The following is a 15,791-nucleotide window of genomic DNA, read 5'->3' as shown; positions in this document are numbered from 1 at the left end:
ATTTAACAGTTAACATCTTTAGCTAGAGCACCCCTCCACCTGCGGCTGTTAGAGGCACGCGATGGCTGATTTAAATCAGCCAAAATCTGCCAGAAAAGATGCGGATCAAAGGCAGTTACATGACATATGATGTACTTGTACATCATATGTCATGAAGGAGTTTCACACACTGCAGTCAATTTTTTAATTAAAGATTTTCATCATATTATTGCCTTCATGAGTGATTTTTAGTGTAAGTGCAAACATGACCTCTATCGATTTTGGTTTGGAAATTTGCTGCAAATGACATCTGAAGCATAAGTTGTCATTCTGTGGACAAAATGTGCAGTTCTGTATAAAGAGGATGTTCTCTACAGCTGATGAGCTTTCTAAAAAAAACTCAAATTATTTTGTCCCTATAATATGCAAAGTCCCCCTGCCGCAAGACAGCAAATCCACATGCATTATCATCTGTTGACTTGTCAAATTCAGAAGATCAGCGGTTCAAACAACCCTCTGACCACCCCACCACAGTCATTAGCCCATTAGTGTATTACAGAGTTCTATTTATTATGCTTTGCTTATATAGCGCTACCTTATTCTGCAGCACTTCACATTATCATCTCTGTCCCCATTGGGGCTCACAATCTAAGTTCCCTATCAGTATGTCTTTGGAGTGTGGGAGGAAACCAGAGTACCCGGAGTAAACCCATGCAAACCCAGGACCACAGCGCTGCAGTGCTTAACCACTGAGCCACCGTGTTCAGTTGACCGAGTAAGAGCCCCTGCAGACTAGAGAATTAGAAATGGTCTGAATTTAGTCCACAAAACTCAGATTTTTCTTTTTATGTTCATCCGTATGCCATTTGTCTGCCTGTTTTTTATGTCTGTGACATCCATGTGCAACCTATTGTCATACATCCACACTAAAAAATGTACATGATCAAATACAGTTTCCTGGGTTTGTAATAGAAGAGTTTCTGTGTGTTTTCTTCTGTAGATGATTCGGAAAGGTGTGTTCAAGGACCAACACTTTGATGCAAATTTGAACTTCATGTACATTGAAGTTGACAAAGTTACAGAAAGGGTAGGTTATTTCTCTATCTTTCTCTTACCTTTGCTTTAGATCAGTGGTTCTCAACCTTTCTAATGCCTTGACCCTGCAATACAGTTCCTCATGTTGCGGTGACCCCCAACCCAAAAAATAATTTTGGTGGCTACTTTAAAACTGTAATTTTATTAGTTATGATTCGGAATGTAAATATCTGATATGCATTATGTATAGAGGTAATACAGAGATCACTGGTGACATTATACACAGGACCTTTATATAGTATACAGTGTATAGTGTCAGTGTATAGGTACACCTGACTCACCAGTGATGTCTCTAGGTGAAGTCCTTCATCTTTCATCCAGCACAGACCGCCATCATTCCTTCCAGCCAGGACTCGTTTCTGCAGGAAATAACACAGTTATCTAGAGCTCCGCTTGCAGAACACATTACTTAATTTTTCACAACTTATACATTACACCACATGAAGAAAAAAAGGCGATATAGTGTCACTCTGCACAGTAAAAGGACCGCCCCCCCATTTAAAACAGTATACTCAAAAAATAAAATAAATACATCACTGCAGTAATAATATCCCTTAATTATCCCCTATTATGCCTATGGTAACACTATTCCCCACCCTGGCCCCGTTTATCTCATTCCTGGCTCCAGCCATATGTTCTCACATCCTGCCCTCATGAGTATCCATTCTACTCCATATGATCTCCCCATCCTGCCCCACCAGCCTCCATCGTATCCGTCCTGCCCCATGATCCAATCCTGCCCCGTGTCTCCAATCATGCCCCGTATCTACATTCTGCCCATGCCTCAAGTCCTGCCCCCAGTGTGTCCAGCATATTACCCCCATGTTGTCCAGCAATCTGCCCCAGTGTGTCCAGCATATTACCCCCATGTTGTCCAGCAATCTGCCCCAGTGTGTCCAGCATATTACCCCCAGTGTCCAGCATTGCCCCAGTGTGTCCAGCATATTACCCCCAGTGTGTCCAGCAATCTGCCCCAGTGTCCAGCATTGCCCCAGTGTGTCCAGAAGTCTGCCCCAGGGTCTCCAGCATTGCCTCAATGTGTCCAGAAATCTGCCAAAGGGTCTCCAGTATTGCCCCAATGTGTCCAGCAATCTGCCCCATAGTCTCCTGTATTGCCCCAGTGTGTCCAGCAATCTGCCCCATGGTCTCCAGTATTGCCCCAGTGTGTCCAGCATTCTGCCCCATGGTCTCCAGTATTGCCCCAGTGTGTCCAGCATTCTGCCCCATGGTCTCCAGTATTGCCCCAGTGTGTCCAGCAATCTGCCCCATAGTAGTCTCCTGTATTGCCCCAGTGTGTCCAGCAATCTGCCCCATGGTCTCCTGTATTGCCCCAGTGTGTCCAGCATTCTGCCCCATGGTCTCCAGTATTGCCCCAGTGTGTCCAGCAATCTGCCCCATAGTAGTCTCCTGTATTGCCCCAGTGTGTCCAGCAATCTGCCCCATGGTCTCCTGTATTGCCCCAGTGTGTCCAGCATTCTGCCACATGGTCTCCTGTATTGCCCCAGTGTGTCCAGCAATCTGCCCCATGGTCTCCAGTATTGCCCCAGTGTGTCCAGCATTCTGCCCCATGGTCTCCAGTATTGCCCCAGTGTGTCCAGCAATCTGCCCCATAGTAGTCTCCTGTATTGCCCCAGTGTGTCCAGCAATCTGCCCCATGGTCTCCTGTATTGCCCCAGTGTGTCCAGCATTCTGCCACATGGTCTCCTGTATTGCCCCAGTGTGTCCAGCAATCTGCCCCATGGTCTCCAGTATTGCCCCAGTGTGTCCAGCATTCTGCCCCATGGTCTCCAGTATTGCCCCAGTGTGTCCAGCAATCTGCCCCATAGTAGTCTCCTGTATTGCCCCAGTGTGTCCAGCAATCTGCCCCATGGTCTCCTGTATTGCCCCAGTGTGTCCAGCATTCTGCCCCATGGTCTCCAGTATTGCCCCAGTGTGTCCAGCAATCTGCCCCATAGTCTCCTGTATTGCCCCAGTGTGTCCAGCAATCTGCCCCATGGTCTCCTGTATTGCCCCAGTGTGTCCAGCATTCTGCCACATGGTCTCCTGTATTGCCCCAGTGTGTCCAGCAATCTGCCCCATGGTCTCCTGTATTGCCCCAGTGTGTCCAGCATTCTGCCCCATGGTCTCCTGTATTGCCTCAGTGTGTCCAGCAATCTGCCCCATAGTCTCCTGTATTGCCCCAGTGTGTCCAGCATTCTGCCCCATGGTCTCCAGTATTGCCCCAGTGTGTCCAGCAATCTGCCCCATAGTCTCCTGTATTGCCCCAGTGTGTCCAGCAATCTGCCCCATGGTCTCCTGTATTGCCCCAGTGTGTCCAGCATTCTGCCACATGGTCTCCTGTATTGCCCCAGTGTGTCCAGCAATCTGCCCCATGGTCTCCTGTATTGCCCCAGTGTGTCCAGCATTCTGCCACATGGTCTCCTGTATTGCCCCAGTGTGTCCAGCAATCTGCCCCATGGTCTCCTGTATTGCCCAAGTGTGTCCAGCATTCTGCCACATGGTCTCCTGTATTGCCCCAGTGTGTCCAGCAATCTGCCCCATGGTCTCCAGTATTGCCCCAGTGTGTCCAGCATTGCCCCCAGACAGTCAGACATAAAGAAAAAAAAAAAAAAAGTAAAATCCTCACCTCTCCCGTTCCTAGCGCAGGTCCGGTGCAGCCAGTCAGCGTCTCTCCGGCTCTGTGACGCTCAGGACAGAGAGGCAGAGCGGCGCGCACAGTAGTGACGTCATCGCGCCCTCTGCTCTGAGACGTCGCAGAGTCAGAGGACGCTGCAGCTGCCGGCGCCGCAGGAACCAATAGAGGTGAGTATTAGAGCGGGGCCCGGGGGTGGGGGGAGCTGGCCCTGGTCGTGGCGGCGGACGGCGCCGCCCGAAGATTTAAAGGGGCGTCTTTTTTTTCTTTTTTTTCTTCTTCTCCCCCCTTCCTACGCCACTGGTGGCGACCCCTGTGTTTTGGTCGTTCGACCCCCCTCGGGGTCGCGACCCCCAGGTTGAGAACCGCTGCTTTAGATGAAGAAAACTCCCCAAATATAATGATAAAAAAATTCATGTTCTGCTGATTTACATTTATTACATTATTTACATTTGCAATGTTTCAAATCATTTATGCATGGTAAGAAAACTTTAACCAAAAAAGAATAAATTGGCCTCAGTCCATGGAACCTTCACAGGTGACTCTGGATATACAGTCCTAGCTTTATATCAGATTTGAGCATGCTCCGGAGCCGCTGTGACTCAGTGGCTATATGACATGTGAGTGCGCATGCTATGCGTGTCAGTGTGAACCCTCCACTCTGCGCTCCGGAGCATAAGTACACCTGATTTGAACCTGGGGCTGTACACCCAGAATCAGTGCGCATACCCGGGGAGCAGATGGGTTGTGCATGTGCACGGGATTTGCTAGGTGGTTGCTGTGACATCAGGACAGTTGCGGCAATCAATCGCAATGTTGTGGATGTGCATAATTTGAACTGGACACTGACTGATCCGTGACTGAAGCACTAAAAAGTGCTACCCTTATGACTGAAACAAAAGGTATGTGAAGGAGTCCCCCAATCATAAGTGTTTTTTAAAGGGAACCTGTCAGCAGGATTGTGCACAGTAACCTACAGACAGTGTCAGGTCGGCGCTGTTATACTGATAAAAATGATACCTTGGTTGATGAAATCCATCTTATGGTTGTTCTTTAATCTTTATTTTCAGGGGTTTTTTTATTCAAATAAATTTTTATTAAGAATAAGGCTACTTTCACACTAGCGTTAACTGCAATCCGTCACAATGCGTCGTTTTGCAGAAAAAACGCATCCTGCAAAAGTGCTTGCAGGATGCGTTTTTTCCCCATAGACTTGTATTGACGACGCATTGCGACGGATTGCCACACGTCGCATCCGTCATGCGACGGATGCGTCGTGCTTCTGCGGACCGTCGGGAGCAAAAAACGCCACTTGTAACGTTTTTGCTCCTGACGGACCGCTTTTTCCGACCGCGCATGCGCGGCCGGAACTCCGCCCCCAACTCCCCGCACCTTACAATGGGGCAGCGGATGCGCCAGAGACATGCATCCGCTGCCTCCGTTGTGCAATGCGTTAAACGCTAGCGTCGGAATCTCTCCCCGACGCATTGCGACGGGGAGATTCCGACGCTAGTGTGAAAGTAGCCTAACATTGCATTTTACATATTAAATTCTTTTTGTTCAATACAAACATTTTCCCAGTTTTAAAACCCCACCATTCCCAACTAATCCCTCCCTACCCCCATAAGACAGCTCACCTCTTTTAGTAACAGCTCTTTCTCACTTAGGACCGCATACACCATGTTTAGTTTTCACCGAGTCAGGCTCTTGACTTTCCCATCCCCTTTACCTGTCCTCATCCCATTTCAAGCCACGGAGACCACACTTTATCAAACATTTCTATTTTCCCTTGTTTCTTGTAACTCCCTTTTTCCAATGTCAGACCCTGCTGTACATATTGAAGGAATTCTCTTCTTGTGAGCGGTTCTGCCTTAATCCAATTTCGTGCTATTACCTTTCGGGCCATATACAATAATCTGGCAATTGCGATCTTCCAGGTGTTATCTACTCCAGGCATGTCAAACTCAGGGTACCCCAAGGGCCACATGAGTAACAAGAGGTTGTTGCGAGGGCCGCACACAGCAGTTTTTAAACGCAAATGTGAAACCAGCCTGAGTTGGTGACTCTAGGTTCAGCACCTGTTGACACTTAGTCTATGTTTGGATGTGACGTTGAGTTTTTTTGAAGTTTACTTATCCAAAGTGACTTGCAGGTGTAATTGCCGCAAAAGGAGGCTCTGCAAAATACTGACTTTAGGGGGGTGAATAGTTATGCACACTTGAAGTTTTCAGTTAGTTTGTTTTCTTGTTGTTTCCTTCATTATAAAAAGAAAACCAAATGTTCACAGTTGTAGGCATGTGCTTTACACATGAACTGATACAAACCCTCAAAAAGAAAAAGTGAGATTCCAGGTTTTCAACAAGGAAAATGCCAAGGGATGGGGGAAATATTTTCGCAAGCCACTGTATGATGATGGGATTAAAGGGGAGAGGTGTCCCTTCTGGTACCTAACCTCCTCCCTTCCCCAGCAATGCAATTGCAGGGTACCAATAACACGCTTATGACAAATAGTGACCTACCTAAGACCCCCAACCTCTTGATTCTCTACTTCTAAGAAATTCTGCCGGTAGATCAGTACTTTTACAATGCACTGTAATATTACAGTATTGCAGTGCACTGTACTAGTGATTGCAGGGATTAAATACAAAAAAAATATATTAAAAAGTTCATAATGACCTTTTCCCAGAACGTAAATAAAAAAAAAACAACATTGTGTAGCCATGTGCGTCACTAAACTAATAAAATATCAGAATATTAATCCCATACTGTGAATGCTGAAACACACAAAAAACCCTGAAAGCGCATTATCGTTGTTTTTATCTTTTTGCAAAGGAAAAAAATGGAAGAAAAAGAAACAAGACAGTAATATGGATCACAAAGTTGTAATGATAAGCTACCTGGCACTGCCCACTGTTGCGGGAAAAAATCCTGGATCATTGGGATCAGAGATACTTCTAATGTTTCAGATCTCACTTACTATGTTCTGCAGGATTCCGCATAGCAGAGGTGTATCTAGCGTTTCTGGCACCCGGGGCAAGAATTCATTTTGGCGCCCCCCCCCCCCCCCCTCCAAGGGCATATGCCCCCCGTCAGCCCCATCATTGCCCTCTCCTCTCCCCCCCACACACACACACCATTCACTTCTCTGCACATTCCCCTGCAGCGCGATACACACACAATACTGAGACACACACATACATTCACACACATTCACACACACACATACACATTCACACACACATTATTATTATTTATTTATTTATGTAGCACCATTGATTCCATGGTGCTGTACATGAGAAGGGGTTACATACAAGTTACAAATATCACATACAGTAAACAAACTAACAATGACGGACTGATACAGAGGGGCGAGGACCCTGCCCTTGCGGGCTTACATTCTACAGCATTATGGGGAAGGAGACAGTAGGTTGAGGGTTGCAGGAGCTCCGGTGTTGGTGAGGCGGTAGCTTCAATAGTGATGAGGCAGCAGCGGTGTCAGTGCAGGCTGTAGGTTTCCTGAAGAGATGAGTTTTCAGGTTCCGTCTGAAGGATCCGACTGTGGTTGATAGTCGGACATTCACATTCACACACTCACATACACACACACACACACACACTCCTCTCACCTCTCCTCACGCTCTGCGCAGCAGCTCCATCGCCTTCCTCTGACACAGCCGGCCGCTGAATGATGACGTTATCCAGCGGCGCGTCTGTGTGAGAGGAAGCAGGAAGAAGACAGATCGTGCGGCTGGGCCGTGGACCTGCAGGGATTTCTCCCTGCCCGCCGCAGCCACTCTGCAGGGGCTCCCCTCCCCCTCTGCGCACACTGGGAGCCGGCACTCTGCAGCTTCTCTGTGCCGGCTGTCAGCTTGACAGTCGGCACAGAGAACAGCTGACTCCCAGTGCGGGGGGCGGCAGAATGCAGCCGCCGGGGGAGACACTGTAGACCGCCGAATTAGGCGGCCCGACTGCGCCCCCCTGCCGGCTGCGCCCGGGGCAAATGCCCCGGCTGCCCCCCCCCCCTAGATACGCCACTGCCGCATAGGGTGCTGCTGGGAAAGAGGAAGCTGTACAGCAGCTTTTTGCCAGGAATGGATGTACCGAACAGATCCACTAGACTCAAGGGAACGAAGGAGGACTGAAAAAGAGTACAATAAAGTTACGATACTTATCCCTGCTTATGACCTGCTTACGTCATCAGCAGCCGACCAAAGTACACACATCATGGATTGACACAGAGCTAGTTGGTCGGCTGCTGATGACGTAAGCAGGTCATATGCAGGGATATCGGCCAATGAATGAAGAGCCGGAAGTGCTGATCGCGCGTTTTGTACATCTGCGGCTTGCGTGGCTGCTGATCTCCGTCCTAAGTCAGGAAGGCTGAGAGTGACTGGGAGCATCTGTGGCCCGCACAAAAGTCTCAAACTTTGTGTTTACAGGCAAAGTTTGAGACTTTTGTGCGGGCCGCATGCGGCCCGCGGGACGCGTGTTTGACATGCTTGATCTACTCCAATCTCATACATACCCTAGTAAGCACACCATCGGATCCCTTGGTACCGTGCATCTGTACGCTCCTTCCACACGACTCAAAACCACCAACCAAAATGCAGCCAGTCTCGGACACGTCCACATCATATGAAATATTCCAGCATTTGTAGTCTTACACCTCGGGCACTCAGAATCGGCACGCAAGCCTGCTTTATACAATACTTCCAGAGATTTGTAAACTCTGTATATTATATAGAGCTGTGACAGCCGTGGAACCCACTCCAGCACCGACTCCCAGGTTTCGTTCTCCATTGGGCCCAGATCCCTCTCCCACTTAGCTCTCGCCTTTATCGGAAATCCCAAAAGGTACTGTATGTATGCAGTAAATCTTTATATAGGGTGGAGATAACCCCCCTCGTAGTCCCTTCACCACACACACATTCCAATACTATATCTCCTTGGATTCTAATACATTTGCCCCTATTTTGAGCTCCAAATGCGTGCCTCATCTGCGCATATTGATATTCCCCCGAGGGCCCGAAACCAAACTCCACCTGCAATTGGGAAAAGGATTTCAGCACTCGCTGTTCAATTATCTGACACACGTAATGAATTCCCTTGGCCTGCCACTCTGGTAATACCCCCAGTGCCACAAACTTCGGTAGATTATTATTATGCCATAACGGTGAGAATCTAGACAGACCCGTAACCCCACAAATTTGTTTCAATCTGCCCCACAGCTTACATATCAAAAATACAGTTGTTTACAATTTCCCCAATGCCCCCCCGGGAACCATCTTCCAGACACTGTATCATTGGACATCTTTTTGTCACCGTTTCCATCAAATGCTGTACCGCACTGGACGACACCTCATGCGCCCAGCCCTTTAAATGTTGACTCTGGGCTGCAAGAAAATATACTTCAGGTTTGGGCAGAGCCAAAAAAACCATCTTCCTTGGGTCGCTGAAGCGTCTCCAGTCTGATACGTTGATAACGTGGATATTGTCTCCCCCATACCAGACTCCTAAACAGGGAATTAATCTGCTGAAATATCCCGCGCATTATGAAGAACATATAGTATTTTAGGCATCAAAATCATTTTAATGAGATTAACCCTGCCCACCACCGATAAATGTAAGTTAATCCAAGCATCCACATTTGCCTTAAGTACACCTAAAACCGGAGTCAGATTCCTATGTAGGAAGTCCGTGACTGGTACAGAGATCTGTATCCCCAAGTATTTAAATTGATTTACCACCTTAAGTCGCCCATCCTCCAAAGGCTCACTCCCATCCTCTCCCACATCATCCACTTTAAACAGAATTGACTTACTCCAATTTATCGACAGTCCCGACAAACAGCCAAATCTTTCAATGAGCCCAATGGCACCCCCGAAGGAAGCTGCCGGGTCAGCCAGAAATAGTAGAATATCGTCCGCTTATAACGGTATCTTCTCTTCAACTATCCCATACTTAAACCCAGACACTTCATCAGACTGTCGAATTTTGGCAGCCAATGGTTCCACAGCCAGAGCAAACAAAAGGGGAGAGAGCGGACATCCCTTAGGCTACGTTCACATTTGCGTTCTGCCGGGCTGCTTTGGGCGCAGCTGCGGCGACGCATGCGCCATACGCCCCTATATTTAACATGGGGGCGCATGGACATGCGTTTGCATGCGTTTTGCGATGCATGCGTTTTTTTGCCGCAAGCGTTAGGACGCAGAGGACACAGCAAGATGCATTTTTTTTGCGTCCAAAATCCGGCAAAAAAAAAAAAAAAAACCGCATGCATTGCAAAACTATGCGTTTTGCATGCGTTCTTGTTTGCGTTGTGCGTTGCGTCGCTGACGCAGCCCCGCACAACGCAAATGTGAACGTAGCCTTAGAAAGAAGGAATATAAACCAGCTCACCCGTGATGCATAAACCAATCTTCGGGAGCACGGACCCGCTGTGTCCAAGCGTATAAAGTCCAAAAAAGAAGAGAATGTCCAGCTCCACCGAATCCGTAAAAAAGTTTGTGAATAAAGAAATCTCTTTTTTACGGATTCGATGGAGCGGGACATTCTCTTCTTTAGCGGACATCCCTGCCTTGTCCCTCTAGCTAGTTTTATAGACTGAGATAACTCCCCATTCACTCTGACTCTAGCCACCGGCCGCGAATACAGCAGCTGAATCCAGGACACAAACTGCGAGCCAAAACCCATGCACTTCAGCACCTGCCATAGATATCCCCATTCCACACTATCGAACGCCTTATGGGCATCTAAGGATGCAATAACTCTCTGGCCACAGTTGTCAGACCTAAGCTGCAAATTCATAAACAGCCTCCGCAGGTTAAAGGGAACCTGTCACCTGAATTTGGCGGGACTGGTTTTGGGTCATATGGGCGGAGTTTTCAGGTGTTTGATTCACCCTTTCCTTACCCGCTGGCTGCATGCTGGCTGCAATATTGGATTGAAGTTCATTCTCTGTCCTCCATAGTACATGCCTGCACAAGGCAAGATTGCTTTGCGCAGGCGTGTACTATGGAGGACAGGAATGAACTTCAATCCAATATTGCAGCCGGCATGCAGCCAGCGGGTAAGGAAAGGGTGAATCAAACACCCGAAAACTCCACCCATATGACCCAAAACCAGTCCCGCCAAATTCAGGTGACAGTCCCTTTAACCGCTGTAGATCTGTCAGGCATAAAGCCAGATTGATCTGGGTGCACCAGGTTAGTGATGACACTCGACAAGCGGGTCGCTAAAACCTTTGCCAGAAGCTTGACATCCATAGTGAGCAAAGAAATTGGCCAATATGACTCCGGTTTCCCCAAATCTTTATCCTCCTTTGGAATTACCACTATTAAGGCTTCTCTCATGGAAGCTGGCAGATACCCTCTACACTTAGCCTCGTTTAGAACCACCTTTAATCTGGGAACTAGCACCTCCCCCATATTTTTATAAATTTCAGCAAGTAACCCATCCACTCCAGGCGCCTTCCCATTAGCCATAGACTGTAGTGCCCGACCCAGTTCCTCTTCCGTAATAGGAGCCACCAAGGCTTCTCTATCTGCCTCACTCAATCGGCAGCCCCAGTCTCTCCAGGAAAGCCACTGTGTCTCCCGCCGACGCATCCACCCGAGAGGAATATAGGCCCGCGTAAAAGTCCGCGAAGACCTTCAAAGTCTCAAAGGTTTCGGAGACTCTATTACCACTCCCAGAAACCAGCGAATGGACAAACGAAGTACTCCTCTGGGCAGAAGCCACCAGTGACAGCATGTGACCAACAGTCTCACCCTCCTGATAATAAGTCAGCCTCTGAAATTCCCGCTGCCTTTCAGCCTTTCCCAACAAAACTGTCTCTGTGTGATTTTGCGCTGTTTTTAATCTGTTCCCAGCCTCAGGAGTTCCCATTATTACCATCTCATCTTCCGCTGCCCTCAGCTCATCAACCGCTACCTTCTCTGCCTCCCTGGTCTTCTGCTTACACCTACTAATATCTCTAAACAGCAGCCCTCTTAAGTACGCCTTCATGGCTTCCCATACAGTAAGAGCATCTGCACTCCCATCATTCAGCTCAAAAAATTCCGCCACCTCCTGTTTTATATCATCTAGATCTATACTGTGCAGCCAGTTAGGGTGGATCTTCCACTGTCTCCTGTTCTCGGCCTGTGTCCCCAGCAATCGAAACTCTACCTCAATTGGACTATGGTCTGAGAGGGCCCTCGGTAAGTACCGCACATCTCCCACCATCGTGTCCAACAGCCGATTACCAAGAGCCATATCAATTCTGGACAAAGTACTATGCGCCGGTGAATAACATGAATACCCCCTCTCCCCAGCATGTCTAATTCTCCATAGGTCAATCATACCTATTTCACGAACATAGGTACCAAATGTAGTAGTGTGCCCTCCCCCCTCCTATTCTGGATGTTTTTATTTTTGTCCCAAAAGTCATCGCATATATTGTTAAGATCACCAATAATTAGAAATGGTGTCGGGCCCCATCGTTCCACCCGCTCCAACACTTCTCTAATTTTCTTACTTGAGTAAGGAGGCGGAATATACATTGCCGCTATACACATCAACACTCCATTTATTTTACAATGTACCACCACGTACTGACCATCCACATCCACATGCTTCTTCACCTCTTCATACTGCACTCCCACAGGTACCAGCACTGACACACCCCTTGAATACGTAGAGAAGGTAGAGTGGTATGCCCTCTGTATCCATCGCCTATTTAGTACATCCACCCTCTCCCGCATTAGCTTTGTCGGCGTCTTCTCTGGCCTCGGCGCCATCTTGGCTGGCTCCTGCATCACCGGTTCCCGCGTCTCTCTGCCGTCTCCTAGTCATTTTCTCCGGTGTCGGGGCCACCGCTCAGCACCGCTATGCTACCCAGACCTTCAGCCAGCCGGTAAGCAGCAAAAAAGTCCGGTCAGCGGCGTCTGCTCAGGATTTTTCACAGGATGGTAACTGGAGCGCTCTGCTGTAAATCTGCTCACATGGCCAGCTAGGACGCGCCCCTTTTTTTCAGTTTTTAGTTAATGATATGCCCTATGCACGCGCTCTCTGCTATCTCCCAGAGCTGCTACTGCTCAGGCGTGGGGGGCGCCATCTTGGAGAAGGATTTTTTTTTCTTCTCCAGTAAGATGGCTGCACAGTAGCAGTGGCAGCTATCGGATCACACCTATATACACCGATAGCTGCTACTGCGCAGGCGCGGCAGGTTCCATTTTCAAATTGACTTTTTTTTCTAGCTGAATAACATCAAGAACATATCTTATTGGGACATGAAACATGTAATTATGCTGCAGAGAAGTTGCCACGTCTGGCACCTACCTGCAAAAGGTTGTTTTTTGTTTCTTTTATTTTTTTAAAGGGAACCTGTCACTAGGTTTGGCCGATATGCGATGCTGCCACCGCCTTTCAGGGCTGATATACAACATTCTATAATGCTGTATATCTGCCCCCAACCTAGAATAACTGAAAAATAACTTTTATTATACTCACCTGTGTGGCGGTCCGGTCTGAGGGGTGACGCTCTTCCTAGTCCGGCACCTTCCATCTGCTTACGATGCCGTTCTCCTTCTTGGTTTGGTGGATGATGCGTCCTTACATCATGCACACAGTCCGCTCGGCATCGCGTTCCTGCACAGGCGTACTTATCTGCTCTGCTGAGGGCAAAGCATAATACTGGGAGTTTTTATTTGAAAAAAACATGTTTGTGATGCACATTGCATCACTACCAACACAATGGGGCCAGCCTAATAACTGAAAATGACGTGACAGGTTCCCTTTAAAGTCTGTATTGAAGCAGCTGAACGTGATGACATAATTTTACACCGCTACAGTACATCGACTTAGTTACTAATTTAGCTAATTAGCGGGAATAATGTTCCTAATTTATATGTTGCACAGGAGAAAGTTACTGTCATGAGCACGATTAACCCAACTAAGGACCTGTTGGCTGATTTAATTGGATGCCAGAGGCTACCAGAAGAACAGCGTAAAAAAGTTCACCAGCTAAAAGACTTGTTGGATCAGATCCTAATGCTGGACCCGGCGAAACGAATAAGCATCAATCAAGCACTTCAGCATCCTTTCATTCAAGAAAAGATCTAAACGTGGGAAATGGTTTGAATAGTTCACACCAGGACCGAAGACCTTCCACAGCAGCTCATTAATGTATATAAACATAAATATTTCCCTTGCAAAGTTGAGGAATCTTGTATTGTTTGAATTAAAACTAAGGGTTTATTTTATTATTTCTTTTCCAATGAGATGTCTGAAAAATTGTGATATCTGTACTTTTTCACAATAGAAATGCTTGTAAATTGGCAGAACTGTATACTCAGTGCTAATTCAGTTTGCATTGAAAATTATGTTTGGAAAAACCAACTTGCGTTATAACATTTGGATGTAATATTTTATTTTTAGCAGTCACGGATTTTTTTTTTTTTATTCTGTCTTGGAAGATCAGCATAAATGCTGTTTATATTCACGTTTTCCTAGGTTGTGTGCGCAGGCCTCAGCAGCATGCCCTTGCTCCTTGCTCTAGTCAGTGCCGAAGGGAGGCCTATTCCTTGAGCCTGCCCGCAGAGATAAAGCAGGTTGTGTACAGCTTACAGTACACTGAAGGTAAGCCAAACCATCAACATCGCTGGCGTTTTAAGATGTCGTTTATATATAAATATGTGGATATATTTCACAGATGCGCATTTGGTAACAACGTGTGGCAACATTCTGCTCTTGCATGTTTCACAGTGACTTACTATTTGTTCGTCTGTAATGTTTTAAGTTGGACGATAGTTGTGATAGATCAATCCAAGTCTTTCTCTCCATCTGATTTTAGTGGAGCGTGTGCACTTGATGGAAGGGGCTCGCCTTCAGTGTACTGTTTCTTAATTGTTTTCTGTTTCATATGCATTTTTACCCTATAGTCTACCAGCTTAAATGGAAAACCTACAACAAGCATCTGCCGTGGTTGCATTGAAATTTGAGGCATAGTTATGTTTCCATGTCTGAAATCTGAGGGTTTAAAAAAAAAAAAAAAACATGGAAAAACTCAGACCAATAAAATGTACTTGTGTATTTCTTACCAGCACAGAAGGAGCTTCTTTTATTTAACTAAGTCCCATTTTAAAGTGGTTGCCTGGACTTGGGACAGAAGTCTACAGTAACTCGATGACAGCAATGACCGGTGAGAGCGAGTGGTCACATGACTGCTTATACGCAATTTGCATACTTGCAGTCACATGCCAACTAGACTCATCTGGTATTTCTCTTCTATTGAGAGACATTGAATGCGACCAGTTGGCACTTGGCCGAAATTATGCAAATCACACGTGTTGCTTTGTGACCACCCGTTCTCACCGTGAATAAAGGGGTATCGGGATTTGGCAGTCTGCAGTCGTAGTGACCTTTGTCCTAAATCTCAAACAACCCCTTTAAGCTGTAGTAGGTTCTGATAAAAAAAATGTTTTTATTTGTTTGTTTCATTGTTCATGATTATGTTGTCTTTCAATACAGGAATAAACTCTCCACTCTTGAGCAAAGCATCTGCTTTTTATAAGCGGTAATTGCTTCTTTACCTTTTTATTTCTCTTGTAAATGAAACTATTTGTTAAAAAAAAGTCTACATATGATGTTCCTTTTTGAATAAATTGTTGAGACTCACTTATTGTCAAGTGACAAATGTTCTCCTGCATGTTCAGTGATCCATGCAGATATCTGTATGTTTCCAGTATGCATCGTTAGATAATAAAGTCTTTTGTGAACAAGGTTATCTGTAGCCATTTTTAAAGCATTTACTTTGGATCATAGTTGATCAATTGGGTAGTACCACTAATAGTTGATCCATTTATTTCAGTTGTAGACTGTGGTTTATGTATGCTGTATTTGGTGAAAGAAGCCACCGATGACTAGATTCCCATGGCTCTTGACTTTTACAATCCCAAATAAATTTGTAATGCCCATACTTATCAGTGTAGTGTGTTTATTTTTCATGGTTGTGATATTGACTAATGTTTGTGCTGTTTTCTCACTTTTCCTCTTGATGGTGCTGAATGGAAAATGGAAAGCAAGACAAGGCCTCCCAACGGCT

The 15,791-nt window shown here is 46.6% G+C and overlaps 1 protein-coding gene across 2 annotated transcripts in view; it reads left to right on the top strand.

Moving 5' to 3' along the window:
* The window catches only part of PRP4K (pre-mRNA processing factor kinase PRP4K), a 117,047-nt gene extending 101,576 nt beyond the window's left edge, over window positions 1-15,471 (top strand). Inside the window, exons 14-16 of one of the 2 annotated variants that reach the window (XR_011314051.1) lie at window positions 980-1,066; window positions 13,607-13,873; window positions 14,201-14,327. Coding sequence is in view for 1 of the 2 variants with exons in the window: in XM_069730721.1 (XP_069586822.1) it covers window positions 980-1,066; window positions 13,607-13,810 (291 nt within the window). In the remaining variant the exon portion in view is untranslated. Of the gene's footprint in view, window positions 1-979; window positions 1,067-13,606 lie in introns of both variants that reach the window. The other variant, XM_069730721.1, reaches the window with a different exon arrangement.
* The last annotated feature ends 320 nt before the right edge of the window (window positions 15,472-15,791 follow it).

This window comes from Ranitomeya imitator, chromosome 6 (genome assembly GCF_032444005.1).
Source record: "Ranitomeya imitator isolate aRanImi1 chromosome 6, aRanImi1.pri, whole genome shotgun sequence".
Classification (NCBI taxonomy): Eukaryota; Metazoa; Chordata; class Amphibia; order Anura; family Dendrobatidae; genus Ranitomeya; species Ranitomeya imitator.
Note: the sequence above shows the minus strand (reverse complement) of the source record. Positions and strands in the feature narration are given on the sequence as shown.